Consider the following 16,255-nt stretch of genomic DNA (forward strand, 5'->3'; position numbering starts at 1 on the left):
GTGTGTGTGTGTGTGTGTGTGTGTGTGTGTGTGTGTGTGTGTGTTTTCATCTGTCCATCCATCCCAGGGAAAGGCTGCTGCTCCACATTCCTCCCCTTCTCCAAGGAATCCAATACTTGGGTTGCTTCCTATTTAAACTAAGTATCTCTTCTCATTACCTGGGTGCTTAGTTACTATATCTTCAAGTTTGCCATCCAGGAAGGCTGAGTGCTGGGAGCTGGGGGTGGAGTGGCAATGCTTAACAGCAAACAGATGTTTTGGGGGAGGGGAAGAAAAGAGGACTGGAATCTAACAACTCCCCCCTCCCCCTTTCCCTCAGGAATCATTCAGTTCTACTCTCTCCTTTTATTGAGGAGGAGAGAGAGGTACAGAATCAGCATAAGCAGGGGATAGCATCTAGTTCTCTAATACCCATTCTAGCACTCTTTCATCTAGATTGTGGAAACTTGTTCTCTTTCAGGGACATATGGGTGTGAAGGTAAGATCAGCTCTTCCAAGAACAGTAGTCTGTGGCTCCATGACTCAGAACAATCAAGGCATGGGTCCTTCTAGCCACAATTGATCCCCAGCTTTTCCTTACTTCTGCCTCTGCAGCTTAGGAGGACAAAGCTCCATGGGAAAGAAAAATCCTGGGAATGAGGGAGAGAGATGCATCCTCAAGAAGGCCTGCCCTGCAAGGGTTTGGGGTCTGGTTTCTTTCCTTGCTTAGTCAGTCTAAAGTGAGGTCCCATCTCCTCCTACTTTTCTGGATAAAATATGTTGAGAAGCCATAGGGAATTCTCATACTTGGAGGAGCATTTTCTCTTGCCCAGAGCAGGCTGGCTCCATCAGGGCTCAGGACTCTTGAAGTGGACCCTCTGTCTCCCAAAATGGCAGCCCACCATGCTCTCTTTCCTAACTCTCGGGTTCCAAGCCTTGATAAGTTTAAAAAACCATGGGGTGCAGAAACTTTTTTGGGGCGAATGCCTTGTTTCTCTTCTCCTACCTTATCCCCATTTCTCCTGAAGAGTCCCTCATTCTGCAAGTTAATCCTGGGGCAGGGTGTTTCCTGACCCCATAGACTGAATGGTTTTCCTTCATGTTAAGATGAGCTGACCCAGTATGACCCAGAGAGCTAGTGTCTGGCTGATCCAAGGCTGTGCCTCCCTCCCCCTTGGTTAGGCCAGAGCTGGGCTCACCAGGCTTCACTTTAGTCTTCCTTAGATAAAGTTCATTGCTTATCCATGGCCATTTAAACCTTCTATCTTGGATGGATTTTCCCCTTTGGACATTTGCCACCTGCTTTGCCCTGTTGTAATTACAGCGATAGGGACAGCTAAGTGGTGAAGTGGATACAGTACTGGGCTTGGAGTAAGGAAGACTCACCTTCCTGAGTTCAGATCTGCCCTCAGACACTTACTAGCTGTGTGACTCTGGGCAAGTCACTTCACCCTGTTTGCCTCAGTTTCCTCATCTCTCAGATGAGTCTGAGAAGGAAATGGCAAACCCCTCCAGTATCTCTGCCAAGAAAACCCTGAAGGAGGTCGTGAAGAGTTGGCCAAGATCAAAACGACTGAGCAAAATTACAACTCTAGCTGATCACCTTTTGCTCCGTGTCCTTAGATGATTTGAAATCTAAAGAATTTGAACAGAAATTTCTAATATTTTACTGATCTGTCAGCATTTCCCCATTCATAGGCTGTAGGGCATAGCAGTATACTCAGCCCAAAGCCCCTTTTAGAGAGGGCTTAGAATTTTCCAGCTAGCACACTGAATCCGCTTAGCCATTCTGCTTGGTTTTGAGCATGAACAGCATATTCAAGTTTGCTTTTGTTTATTGCCTTCTTGCCTTAGACTGTAAGCTGACTGAGGGTAGGGACTGTCGTTTTCTTATCTGTGTCCTCAATGCCAAGGGTTATAAATGTTTATTGACTGACTATAACTCATCTCTTTCAACTTATATACAAATGTTAGTTTTTGCTATGAGTTAAAAACCTTTTCATAGGTCTGTGCTTTGTTTAGCTCTAGAGCCAACTATAGATCTGGTTCTGGTTGGGATTTAAGGGCAAGGCCCTTTACAACCTGGCTTCCCCTTCCTCATCAACCTTGTTGCATTCTATTCCCCTTCATACGCATTATGGTTCAGTCAAGCAGATCATCCCCAACACTGTTCTTGGAGTCCTGGGCTTCTCTCCAGTCTTCTAGCCTTTGCAAGGCCCTTGAGTTCTCCCTTCCCCACTCTGCCTCTTGCATAAATGGCACTTTGTCCCTGAAGCCTTTCCAGATGCATCAGTCTGCCTTTGCAGTGACCATCTCCCATCTCCCCTCCACACTCTGATTTTTGCATTGCCCAGATTCTTTGACACTCAGTTCCAATCTCATCATCTGCAGGAAGCCTTTCCAATTCCCCTGTTCCCTTCTCACATTGTCTCCTCTTTGTACATCTTGTATGCACCCAGTTATTTACTAATTGTCTCTCCCATTAGAATGGAAACTCTTTTGACCTTGTTTTGTTGGCCCAGTCTGGACTTAGCACAATGCCTGGGACATAGTAAGTGCTTAATAAATACTAACCTTCTCTACCCTAGGCAAGAATTTGCAAGAAAATGTATGTAGCCAAATAAGCTACAGGAACTTGTACCTTTGTAAAAGGTTTCCTTTTATTTGGGTAACATTTTCTTCTCAGTCTTTAGCATCGTGGGAACCTTCAGGTGTGCTTATAGAAGGCTTACCTCCAATCATTTTATGTCTTTTGTAGATACCTATAAATGCCCATGTTTCCTACCCAGGGTAGACTGGAAGGGCCTGGTGCACAGTGAGTGTGGGAGGATGCCTGTGGATTGTTTTCCTATCGCCTTCAGCACTCTGCTGTGGTACGCTTTGCCAGGGCACTGTATCCTCACCCCCTCTCCTCCCCTGAGCTGACCCCTTCAGGTTGTCCTGCCTTCGTTGTGGCCTCCAAGACCTAGCTCTGAAAAGTTGGTCTACTCTGCTTCTCTGCAGCCTTCTTTGTTGCTGTTTTCAGGGTTTTTGGTGTTTACTTCCCCTTTGGCTGCCTTTCGCGGCCATTTTCCTCCTGTCTTTCTGTCTCTGCGTTTTTTCTTTCTTTTGGTCTATCATCTGTTGCTTCTCCCACATATCTCGGCTTTCAAGCCAAAGGCTGGCCTTTTATAGACATGGCCAGCCAATCAGAATCTTCCTTTTCAGAGGCTTTAAATTTGTATTTGGCAGCCTGTTGGCAGAATTGGTTGCTCAGAGGCTGAAAATATTTAACTAGTTTTAAATGTTGAACACTCTCAAAACTGTCATAATTCTTCTAATTGAAGGAATGATAAAATATTGGTCATTTTAAAATACTGATGGGACAAGTTGCTAAGTTGTACTTATCAGGCAGCACTTGTATCCTCATTGGTGTTTTGTTGATAGCTCTTCTCTTGTCTGGTTAGGACTAGTCAGGATTCTCAGTCTGATGTCATTATCAGCAGAGTTTAAACTAAGGCCCATGTGACTTTAGTGTTTGTGCAACTCTCATTACTTGTGAGAATTAACTCAGATGATAGAAATAATAGCTGGAAACGTGGCCAGCATCCAGATGAATGGACACAATGTGGACTCATCAGTTATCATAGAGAAAGTGTGGGACGTTCAGTTTAGAGCTCTACAGGCTAGTTCAGTTCATTTCCTTTCAAAGAAATCATCTGAGAACCCACCACTCTCTGTGGCTGCATGTACAATAGTATGGAAGGTCTGTACCTTATGTTTTTAGGTTTTAATCAGTTTAATCAGTTCATCTATTCATTTGGCCTTGTTTCCAATGCACCTTTTAAGTTTTATAAACGACATTTCTTCCCCAGAAGTAACAGCATGGTAAAGGGGTAGAGCCTTCCTTTTGGTCTTGCCATCTGTTGCTGATGGCCCCAGGGGTCAGCCTGCTGACCACTTTGCTGATCTTTTGAACCTCACTTCCTGTCACAGCATATTTGGGGGCCCTTTGGAGCAGCTGTGGTATTTAGGGTATGTAAAATATAGCATCGAGGGCCTGCCCATCCCCAGCGTGGGCTGTTACATTTTCTCCACATCCGACAGGAAGCGATGCTGTTGTGACATGTTGTCCACATTGTATATGTCACGGTAACCATGCATCTGGAAGCAGCAGTGGGCCAAAGTAGAATCGGCTCAAGGGGAAAAACTTTGGAGGTCATTGTGAGCCAAAGAAGGTTGGGTGCGACATCTGCTTTAAGCTCTCTGAGAATGCTGAACCCGACGTGATCAGAGATTGTTATTTATGTCATACAGGGTCTGGGCCTTTTGGCCTTCAATGCTTTTTCGAGGCTTATTATGACATAAGCCAATGCTGTCCTTTGGCTCAAAATATCTACCGTTGTGAAGTATTCGATTTCTGTGCTTGAAATCAATTCTGTTTGATGTAGAGGGCCCAGATTTCTTCTTCACTTGACATTCTGCTAGCATTACTTGATAGCCCATTGAAAATCCAGGGCAGCTGAGGAAAAGCTTTTAAAATAAATCAGATCAAGTTAAATGGAACTGTTTTGCTATACTTTTTCATGTCTTCTGCCTTTTTATTGAAAATATCTGAATGATTCTGACTCCATAAAGAATACTGGTTTTCCCTAGGTGGCTAACTTACTGATAAAGAAAATAAAATGAATGGAATGCCTTAAGTGGTAGAAGAATGCTTAGTGGGGAGAGTTCCCGAGGTATTTTAGATAGTACATGTACATGTACATGTACACACACACACACATATATATATATATATACACAGAATGTATGCATACATATAGACATACACACATATACGTGTGCACGTACACATATACTACATCCATATAAACACAAATATTTGGAAATAATCAGAATTAAGTAACTTGCCCTGGGTCATGGAGTTAGTAAGTACCTGAGGACAGATTTGAACTTGGGTCCTCCTGACTTCAAGGCCGAGCCTTTATATATTTTTATTTTTTAAAGCAATCAGGGTGAAGTAATTTGCCCAAGGTTACACGGCCAGTTATTTCTGGGTGTGGCGCTAAGTATCAGAGCCCGGATTCGATCCCCCAGGTCATCCCGACACTGGGGGCCAGTTCTCTTACTCGCTAAGCCACCTGGCCACCCTGAGCCTTTATATTTTTAAAACTCCAGAAATTCCGTTGTCCATTTAGAAATTACTTTTTTTTTTCCTGAGGGACAAATATTTTCTGTCTGTATACATTTCTGAGGTTCAGTAAACGTAATTAATAATTTGGTTAAAATTGAGTTTAGTATTTTATGTTGATAGTTAAAATTTAGAGAAGATTTTATGATATCGTTTAAAGTCATGTACTTGTTACATTTTATAGTTATTTTTTCCTGTGCTATATATGAATATTTCAAGTGTTTTACATCTTTGTATATCAGCACAGGCAAGTGAATCAGAACTCTGGAATATTTGGAAATATTTAGACAAATCGATTTTTGCTTTTATCTTTCAGGTTACAGGAACTGACTGTTTGTTCAGAAGATAATGTCGATGTCCATGATATAGAATTGTTGCAGTATATCAATGTGGATTGTGCAAAACTGAAGCGGCTGTTGCAGGGTATGTTCAAATGGGCTGTGGGCTCTTTGAAGGTAACAACGTGAGCCAAGAACAAATAAACAGAATGACACAGGCTGTGTTGACTCTGAACATGGAAATGAGTTCATATTCCACTCTGAAAAGTCACTGTCTGTACATATTACAGAATGAAACAGCTGATCAAAGCTACAATTCATTCTTGATGCTCTTGGGAAAATAACTGGTCCCTTATGAGACAGGAGCATCTCTACTTGAAGCATTGTACGCGTTTCACCAGGGTATTCACTTTGATTAAAATCATGAGGCTGCAAAATATAGGCTCTTTCATTTCTCTGCATCCAAAAGTCCCGAGGGCAGGTCCCAGTCATTGAGTTACTGTTTTTCAGGCCCTACTGATCTCAGGGAAGCCAGTTGTTAGTCGAATTAACCAAGTTCAATAGTGGAACAAAACCTGGGAAGGAGATTGTGATCTTGAGTCCAGCATCTTGGTGTCTATTTTTACTTCTTTCACTGACTCATGTCATTGAATTGATTGCTAGGTCACTTAACCTTTTGGTGCCTAAGCTTTCTTGAGTATATGAGCGAGAAATCATGTCATGTGACTTTATTTTCTGACTTAATCAGCATTTACAAAGCTTGTGAAAAATTATAAGTAGTGTCTTTTCAGGATAAATTTTTTTAAATTTATATTCCCATATCTTATGAATAAGATAGAAAAATACAGCTTTATTTCAGAGTAGGTACAGCTAGTGTTAGTTACTAGGAGTTTCTATAAACTGGCTGTCACAGGCCTTTTCAAACCTTCTTATTTAGATTAACAAAGGAGTGGTTTAGATTCATAATTTCTCTAAGTGAGTTTCATCTCATAACACGATATTAAATCGTAGATTAAATTAAAAAGAAAATCCTTGTTAATTCATCTCCTATTTCTGTTTTTTGCTTTACTTGTTTCTTAATAAGAATTGTTTTTTTTAAATACTAGCCCACATTTATATATTTATAAGTTTGCAAAGTACTTTTTGTGCATCATTTAACTTGACCTTCACACTATCCTGTGAAATACGTGTTACTTTGCTCTCTTACAGACTGAGGGATCTTAAGTGATTTGTCCAGGGTGATCCAGCTAGTAAGGCTCACTCAGGATTGGAATCCAGGCTTCTAGCTTTGGTCATACCAGGCCACCTGTCTATATCAAAATAATTTTTAAGGTGTGACTTAAAAGTCAACTATTTCATTACCCCACAACTTAATTCATGCAAAGACTTCTGGAATTTTTCTTTAAGATATGTTCAAAATGTATGAACTGAATTACTAGATCTATAAATGGGCCAACTGTCTCTGTGCTGACTAGCTATGAGTCAAAATGTGTGAATCTTTCATGAGATTGTGCTGTCAGCTACACTAGCTTTGTTCAGAATTAATAATTCTCCTTCCCTTTTGGCTTTGCCCTCATTATAGCTACGGCAAAAGTAGTTTACAGTTACCTCAAAATGGACAAGATAATTTTCTTTCTAGGTTAAATATCGATCACTTGCTTGTGTCTCAGTACACGGTTTTATTGGCAGATAGCAACTGAGTCTTCTAGCATCTGTTAGATAGACTGCTGTGTTTCTAGTTGAAATCTATGAGACCCTCCATACCCATCATTTGCCATTGGACAAAGGGGTTTTATTGGGAGCCTAGAGCCTTCTAATTGTTAAGTGGAACTAGTGTCACGTTTAGTTTGTGATACTTCACAACTAGTTACTGGCTTTTAAGGAATAAGTGTTGCCCGCTCAGCTCAGGTGTGTGTCATGAAGTCATCTTGCCTAGAACTGTGTTACTGCTGTTAGAAGGCCTTCGGGGAAGGAAACAAGTTTATTGGGTGGATGAACTCTTTCAGTTCATGTGTAATGCACAACACCATCTCCACATCCCCATTGTCGTACCGAGGGTGCATCTTCTGCCATTTTAAACTTTGACTTGGAGTGAAGTGGGTGGATGAGAGCGAGGCCAGAGCAAGAATGCCTTAGGCACAGAAGGCCTAAGTATTCTTTGGCTTTAAGCTGGGATAACCAAGATAGTAGGGAAGTATTCTTTCCCAGGGTTTGCATTTTCCTTTCAAAAAGATTTCATGGTGAGGGTGTAGCTCGTTGTCAGAGGTGGCCTATATTTCCACCACTATGGATGACTACAAAAATAAAACTCGCTTTTCTCTAAAATGTGTAGATACATTTACATAAACATTAATATATGTATATAATTTTTTCCCACAGAAACTGTATTTAAGTTTAAAGCCTTAAAGAAGGTAGCTCAGCTAGCAGTTATAAATAGCCTAGAAAAGGTAAATGTTTTTCTTTTCTTACATCTTTATTGCTTATATTGCTTGTCGAATTTCATCTTAAGTTTTACTGATACTTTGTTTAGATGTTTGAAATGATAGTAATTACTGCACAATGATTATTTTAAAGAAAGGGGAACATTTTTCTCATGGAACATTGGCAGAGTTACGCTTGACTTTTGCTTTTCTTTTCCACCACAAAGAATCTGTATAAACTTACCTGTTTCCAGGGTCTGTCCTGCCCCCAGAAGAAGGTGGCAAATGCTTTGAATGCAGGGCCACTTCTTTCTTTGGTGTTTGTATCACCACTGCCTGGTACTGTGCCTGGCCTCTGGAGGTGCCTGGGCATTAGTAAATGCTTATTGTATTGGTATAGATTTGTAGTGAAATGTGATCCATAATAAAGCAATCTTTTTGTGTCCTAAATTGACAAGATCACTACCTTGATGTAAAATTATGTGTTTTTAAAATTATTATTAGGCATTTTGGAATTGGGTAGAGAACTATCCTGATGAATTTACAAAGCTGTACCAGACTCCCCAGACAGATATGGCTGGTAAGAATAAACTGACTTATTTACTTTTACTCTCTGGGCTTATTAGACCACGGCTGCCATCCTTTAAACCTTAACTTCATTTCTTAATTCAGATAAGGTCAAAATGGAAACCTCTCTCTCCTTTACCTTCCCCTTTATTTTCCGATAGTCAGACAAAGGGAAGGTTGAAGTTAAGATTGAACTTTTATCAATTATATTCCCTTTTCAGTTGTATCTTTATGTAAGAAAATTGACCTGTTGGAGATAAATCTTATAATATGGTGATTGGGTTTTATGTTTAGAGATGATGGTTTTGCTTAGAGTCAGGTTCCTATATATCTTTTTTACCCACAGGGTCATATGACTGAGAATGTAAATAATCACCACCCACTTCCATGAAGGCAAATCACCTTTCTCTGAGTGGGAAGATCTAATGCCCGTTTGTGCTCTAATCTGAAACCTAGTCTCATCAGGGGCTGAACAGGAACATGATTTTCACACAAAAAGACAATGGGCTTTTTTTTTCCTCAGCCATTTTCCTGCACTTGAAGTTGGAGAAAGATAATTTTCTGTTTGAGTGATTTGATTTTTGTAATTTTTAAAAATAATGATAGCATTTGTGTGGCACACTAAGGCTCCCCAAAACACTTGCCATAATAGCATTATGCCATTTGATTCTCACCACTTTGGTGGGGGTGGGGTGGGCAACACTGTTGTTATTTCTGTCTCACAGATGAAACTGAGGCTTCAGGAGTTTATTTAAATGGACCACTAAGACTAACTCCTGAAACTGGCACTTCCAGGTTTCAGGTGGAATTATTTCTGATGAAGCTCCTAAAACATCCCCGTCTTCCTGGCCATAAAGGATTAAGACCTTATTTCTATATCCTTTTATAGGCCTTTTCCTGTTATTGTGGAACACGATCTGGGAAGGAGTTCATGCTAGGGATAGTCAGATTTATCTAAGTATTAGCATCTCTGTGTCTGTGTCTGTTTCTGTGTCATTGTCTGTGTCTGTGTGTTGTTAGGTTAGCTCCTTTTCTTCTTGTGTTCTTTAGTTATTCTGTTTCCTTTTGATTACAAATGGTAACATGCCCACTTGTATCCATTTGACTTACCTTTTTCTCTGGTGTCAGGCTGTTCTGAGCCTAACACTTATTTTTGTTTAAAAACAAATAAACCATTTAGAAGAGTTTGTCCCAGACCATACTTCTTTACTATAGGGGAAAGTAAAAGAACATTGTGTGGACTGTTCATTCCTGCTAGATTTGATAAAGATAAATAGACCTTTTAGAAAATACTTCCTATTGCTAATTTTACAAGCTTCCTCCCCATTTTTTTTCTGAAGAAATGAGAGCCTTAATTTGCACATGGGCAAAGGGCAAACTATATTACCTTTCCTAATAGTGTCATTTGATTTTTTTTTTCCATATAGAATGTGCAGAAAAATTATTTGACTTGGTGGATGGTTTTGCTGAAAGCACCAAACGTAAAGCTGCAGTTTGGCCACTGCAAATCATTCTTCTTGTCTTGTGTCCAGAAATAATCCAGGACATTTCCAAGGATGTGGTTGATGAAGCAAAAATGAATAAGGTAAAGAGAGCAAATCTGTTTACAGAAACAGTAGAGAACTGAAGCGCTAATTTTATCCCAGAATGGGTCATGCTGGGCTAACCCCATTTCCTTTTTGACTAGCATATGGTATCGAGGGAAAGCTGTTGATTGTTCACCTAGATGTTAACAAATCACTTGACAAAGACCCTAGTACTCATCTTGAGGGCAAAGGAGGCGCTGTCTGGGTAAGCTTGGATAAAAATGCTTTCCTTGGAGTTTCTTAGACTCATCCCTTTAGCTCTATGCTGTCCAGCAGTTGTTTCAGGCTTGGGAGTTTGTGTTGAGATAGTGGAGTGATGAGGGGGCGAGGAGGCTCCTTCTTCCATCTACTCTAGCAGTAATCTAAAAAGGGAATGAGATTGCGGAATGATCACAATTCCATAGAAAAATGCTGCTAAGCTCCTTCATTTGCCCAGGATTACATCAGACAATAGGTAGAAGCCAGAGCACTGGAACAGAGAGCCTGCTGGGAAAACAGCATTAGTTCAGGTCAGCTGAATGGAAGACCATGGTGGGCTTCAACCAGAGAAGATTCAAGGGTGATCAAAGCTGCCGCAACCTTCCAACCAGAGAGAGCCCTCTGTAGATTGCTGACTAGGCTCCTGAAGCTTGCCAACTCTCCGACAAGAGAGCCATGTGTCAGTGGAGGTGGTACCTGGTAGGACACAGCAAATGGAGGTCAGCTTCAAACAGGGCCTGACCATCTCAACCAAGAGCACCTGAGTGATTCTTTGGAATAAAGTCCTGAGTCAGGAACTGGGACTGGAGATAGGAGCAAGCAGAAGAAGACAATGAAATAGTATGAAGAAATATTGTAAGTGAAGGGACGCCAGTTTGGTAAAAATGAGACAGTATTGCTTAGCATATGGTAGGTACTCAGTGATTGTTTGTTCTCTTCCCAAATAGGAGAGAATAACTTCACATATATAAATAGAGCCTCCCGGGGGAGAAGAAGCTTGATCACAATGAGATAAGAGGTCCAGAGGGAAAAATTGGAAGAACCAATATCTTAGAACAGAAGTTAGAAAACCTTATCCATGTAGCACCAAAGAGTACACAGTAACACTCCATGAGACAAGGTGAAATATTAGAACAAAATAAAAGATTGGAAAATAGAAGAAAATGTTAGGTACGTACTATTAAAAACAACTAACCTGGAAAAGAGAGATAATTTATGAATCATCAGATGCCCTGAAAATTATAACCAAAAAACAAAGGGATAAAAAGATAAAAGGAAAACTTGGATAATATATTTCTAGAACTCAGAAATGGAAGCTTCATGAATTTAGTAGAACCAAAGCAAAAAGTGAAACTAGAAAGAATGAATCCATCCCCTCCTGAGAAAAACTTCAAAATGAAAACTGCCTGTAACATCACAGATAAAATATACCACCTTTGGGTCAAAGCAAAAGCGCTGCAAATAGCTGGAAAAAAAGAATTCAAGTAGTAAGGAAGCAGAATCATGATCACATGCAACTTGACAGCAGCTACTCTAAAGGAGAGAAAATTTTAGATTTACTTAATTTTAGATATACTTAAAGGTGCAGTAAACAATATTAAAGCTTAGCATATATGCATCAAATGACACAGAATCTAAATACTTAAAGGAAAAGTTAGTTGAACTATAGGGAGAAATAGACAGCAAACCTCTAATAATTGAGGACCTCAAAGTACTGCTTTCAGACCTAGACAAATGTAACCCTAGAACAAAACAGAATAAAGCAAGGAAGAAATTAAAGATGTGAATAGAAATTTTAAAAGTTTGACATGATAGATTTCTGGTAATTACTGAATGGAAATAGAAATGAATATACTTATTTTGGCAGTATATAGCACTTTAACAAAAATTCACCATATATAAGAATGTAAAGACTCCACACACATGCAGAAAAGCAGAAATATTAAACACATCCTTTACTGAAGACAATGTAATAAAAATTCTGGTCATCATAAAACCTTTGGAAAACAGAGATTAAAAATTAAATGGAGACTAAATAATCCCATGGAACTGATGGGTCAAAAAAAAAACCCACAATGAAATTAATAGACAATTTCATTGAAAAAAATTATGAAAATGGATAGTATGCTATTTTTATAGCATTTTTTACATTTATATATATTTAAAAACATATATAAATATATTTCATATTTTATATATATATATAAAATAACATTTACATATATTTTTATAGCAGCATTTTTGAGATGCAGCCAAAGCAATCCTTGGGGAAAAATTTGTTTTTCTAAACACTTTTATCACCAAAGAAAGAACAGATTAATGACTTGAAGGTGCAACCAAAAAACCCCTAAAAAACCGACATTAAAAATACCAATTAAATGACAAAGTAGAAATTATTGAAATAAAGGAAAAGATTAACAAAATTGAAAGCAAAAAACGAATTAAAATAAATAAAATTAGGAGCTGTTTTTTCTTGGGGGGGGAGAGGGGACCAATGAAATAGATTAAACATTAGCTAATATGATTTTTTATAGTATTTTATTTTTTCCAATTACATTAAAGATAATTTTCAACATTCATTTTTTGAAAGATTTTGAGTTCCAAATTTTTCTCCCTCCTCTGTCCGCTCCCTAAGATGACAAGGAATCTGATATAGGTTATACATGTGCAATAATGAAAAATTTCCACATAGCTAATAAGATTTTTAAAAAGAAAGCAAAGTATCATTAGTGGGAAAGGAGGATTCACAACAAATGAAGATGAAATAAAGGAAGGTATTAGAAAATATCTCATACCGCAGCCAATAAAACTGACAACCTAATGAAGTTAATGATCATTTTCGAAAATATAAAGTGTCTGTCATCCCTGTCCTCTGTTCCATCGACCTTTCTGCAGCTTTCTTTTTCTGTTGAGCACCATCACCTCCTGCATACTTTCCATCTTCCATCTTTTGTGATACTGATCTCTCTTTCGTTTCCTCTTTCCTGCCACATCACTCATCGTCAATCCTCTTTTTGTGGGTCATCATCTATGCTCTGCCCCTGTGTGTGTGAGTATATTTCAGAAGTCCATTGTGGATTTTTGCATCTACTCTCTCTATACTCACTGTCTTGTTGATTTCATAGGTTCAGTTTATCATTCCTAAGACTCTCATAACTAAATATCCAGCCTAGTCTCTCTCCTTGAACTCCAGTTCCGTATCTCCAGCTGCCTCATTGGTGGTGGTCTTTTGAGGGACTTGTTTTCTACTTTATTTTTTTTTAAATCTTACTTTCTTTCCTTCCACCTCCCACACTTCTAAATTGTTGTGTGTGGGGCGGGAGGAGAGAGAAACCAAACCATCATAAAAAATATGCGTAATCAAACAAAATAGATTTTCACTTTGGCCATGTCCAAAAAGTGTATGTTTCTGTCTTCAACCTGTATTCACCACCTCTCTGTCAGGAGGTGGACAATGTGTTTCATCGTTTATCTTCTGGAATCATCGTTAGTCATTACATCGATTAGAGTATTTAAGTCTTTCTAAGTGTTTGTCTTAGTCATGTCATTGTTTAAATTGTTCCCCCGGCTTCTGCTTACTTTAGTCTTCATCTCTTCTTAGAAATCTTCCCAGAGTTCTCTGAAACCATCTGTTTTATCTTTTTTTATACTGTAGTTTATTCCATTACCATTACCACCATATACAATACTTTGTTTAGCCACACTCTGATTGATGGACACCTCTTTGGTTTCCAGTTCTTTACCAGCTTCCTATTTGACATTTCTAACTGGATGGCCGATAAGCATCTTAATCTTAGCATATCTAAAATTCCGCTCAGTCTTTTCCACCAGATTCTTCCCTCTTCTTAACCTCTTTATTTCTTTTGAGACCATCCCCATCCTTCCAGTCACCCAAGTTTGTAAACTTGTAGTCATCCCTCTACCCCCCACCCAATCCCAATTCAGCCTTGTTGTGGAGGTAGAATTGTCTCCCATTTCTTCATTCATGCTACAACCACGCCACTTCAGGCCCTCATGAGCTATCATCTGGACTACTGTAGTAGCCTTCTAATTGGTCTTCTTGTCTCTGTTATCTCCTCTTTGCAATCTTTCCTCCACAGAGTTGCTAAAAATGAAATCCCTAAAGCATGCATTTAATCATGTCAGTTCTCTGCTCAGAAATCTCCATGGACTCCCTGTTGCCTCTAGCGTAGAATACACATTTTTGAGGTTGGTCTTTAAAGCCCTTCACAACCTGACTCTAGTCTGCCTTTCCCAGTTTATTGCCAGTCCCTCCCTTTGGTCCTGCCAAGCCATCGTTCTTGCTCTTTCTCATACATGACTCGTCTCCTGTCTTTGTGTGCCTTTTCACACATTGCTCCCCCCTTCCTGCTGCTACCTCTTAGAACCTTCAGCCCAAGCTTCACTTTACATTATGCCTTTCCTGCTCCCCAGTAGCTGCGCCTGCCTGCCCTCTCTCATTGCTTTCCCACCTCTTTCCCCTCACTGGAAATTACTATGTATATACTTAGCGCATATATTGTATTACTTATCTGTGAACTTGTTGGGTCCCCAGTAGCTCCCTGAGGATAGGCACTGTTTTGTCTTTGTCTTTATATCTCCCAGCTCTCCATAATGCTTGGCGAATAGTAGGATCCTGATCAGGTTTGCGACCGATTGAAATTCAGGAGGGATGAATGTCATTGTTGTTGTCATTCCTTGTCTTCAGATCACCACCGAGCCTGTGAGGAGGTACCTGACACCTGGGACACTGAGTGACTTGTCACTTAGGTCCCAGACCCAGTCCATAATGGGTTTTGAAGCTCAGTGATGCACGTAGGAGGTGGAAAGGGATGAGGCTGACAGAGGAACTCCTAAAAAAGGTGGTAGGGAATCATAGAGATGATCTCCTTCTAGTCCCTCACCTGTGCATGATGGATTTGAGGCCCAGTGAAGACAGGTGAATCGCCTGAGGCACACAGAGAGTTAATACAGAGCTTAGTGGGTTTCCTCAGTGCCAGGCAATTTTGGGTGTTTTAGTGGATGGCAAATTCAGTAGGAATCAGGAGTGTGATATGGACACCAAAGGAGGGCCTATTATCATAGGCCCCTTTGAGAAAGGCTTTGTTTACAGGACAACAGAAGGGATCAGATTAGTCCTCATGCTCTCTAAGCCCTGCTCAGACCCCAGTGAGAGTGTTCATGTCCAGTTCTGAGGGCTGTGTCTTACTTTGTTTCGCTGTTAAATATTTTACTTCTAAGAGCTACAGGGAAATTTGTGTGTGCGCACATGTGTAGCCACAAGAGAAAACAAATAGGAGTTGGGTATGTTTTTGAACTAGCTAGTTGGGGTGTATTGGAGGGGGCTTGTATGTCATTTCCTTAACAGTTAAGGCAGAGTTTGGAGTGGAGACAAACTCCTTGAAAAGAGAGAGAGAATGATTTGGAGGTTGTTGGATGAAGACAGAAAGCATGAAATTCTCACCATGTGATAGGTCCTAGTCTAAGTACTGGGGAAATATCATCTCTGCCTTCTAGTGGTGGAGAGCACATGTAAATACTGCAGGCTCTCTATAGAGTAAATGGAAGGCTATTTGAGAGGGAAAGACATTAGCAATGGGGGGCAGCCGAGGAGGCCTGCTGTAGAAGGTGGCATTTCAGCAGTCTCGGAGGAAGCCAGAGAAGTCAGAGGCAGAGGTCAAAAACCAGTGGCACAAAGATCAGGGACAGTGTGTCTTCTTTAAGGAATTGGGAGTGGCAGCATTGCTGGATCCTAGAGTGTGAGAAGGAGAGGAGAAGACAGGCAGTGTAGGGAGGGGCCAGATTGTGAAGAGCTTTAAAGGCCAGACAGAGTTCGGATCCTAGAGGTCACAGGGAACCCCTGGCACTCCATGAGCAAGGGGGTTTCTGATTTAGATCTGTGCTTTAGGAATATCTCTTTGGCACTGAGTGCAGAATGCATTGAGTAGTAAGAGAATTGAGGCAGGAAGACCTGTTAGAAGGTTGCTGAAGTCATCTGGGTGAGGCACCATGGTGGTCAGAGTTAGGTGGTGGTTGTACAAGTGGAGAAAATGGGATGTCTACCAGAGATGTTGTGAATGTAGAAATAACAGGGTTTGACAATGGATTGAATGTGTGGAATGAGTAAGACTGAGGAGTTAAGGGTGACCCAAAGGGTTCAAGCTTCAGTGACTGGGGGGCATGATGGTACCCTCAAAGGAATAGGGACATTTAGAAGGGAGTAGCAGTGTGTGTGTGTGTGTGTGTGTGTGTGTGTGTGTGTGTGTGTGTGTG

The 16,255-nt window shown here is 40.2% G+C and overlaps 1 protein-coding gene across 11 annotated transcripts in view; it reads left to right on the top strand.

The window, feature by feature from the left end:
* NF1 (neurofibromin 1) overlaps positions 1-16,255 on the top strand; it is a 252,402-nt gene that overhangs the window by 51,595 nt on the left and 184,552 nt on the right. For all 11 annotated transcript variants that reach the window (XM_069089859.1, XM_069089863.1, XM_069089862.1 and 8 more), the window contains exons 5-8: positions 5,469-5,575; positions 7,810-7,877; positions 8,355-8,430; positions 9,845-10,002. In XM_069089859.1, coding sequence (XP_068945960.1) covers positions 5,469-5,575; positions 7,810-7,877; positions 8,355-8,430; positions 9,845-10,002 — 409 coding nt within the window. The remainder of the gene's footprint in view (positions 1-5,468; positions 5,576-7,809; positions 7,878-8,354; positions 8,431-9,844; positions 10,003-16,255) is intronic.

The sequence above is a fragment of the Petaurus breviceps genome, unplaced genomic scaffold, assembly GCF_028583685.1.
Source record: "Petaurus breviceps papuanus isolate PSGF00001 unplaced genomic scaffold, PetGlider_PUasm1.0 186, whole genome shotgun sequence".
Lineage (NCBI taxonomy): Eukaryota > Metazoa > Chordata > Mammalia > Diprotodontia > Petauridae > Petaurus > Petaurus breviceps.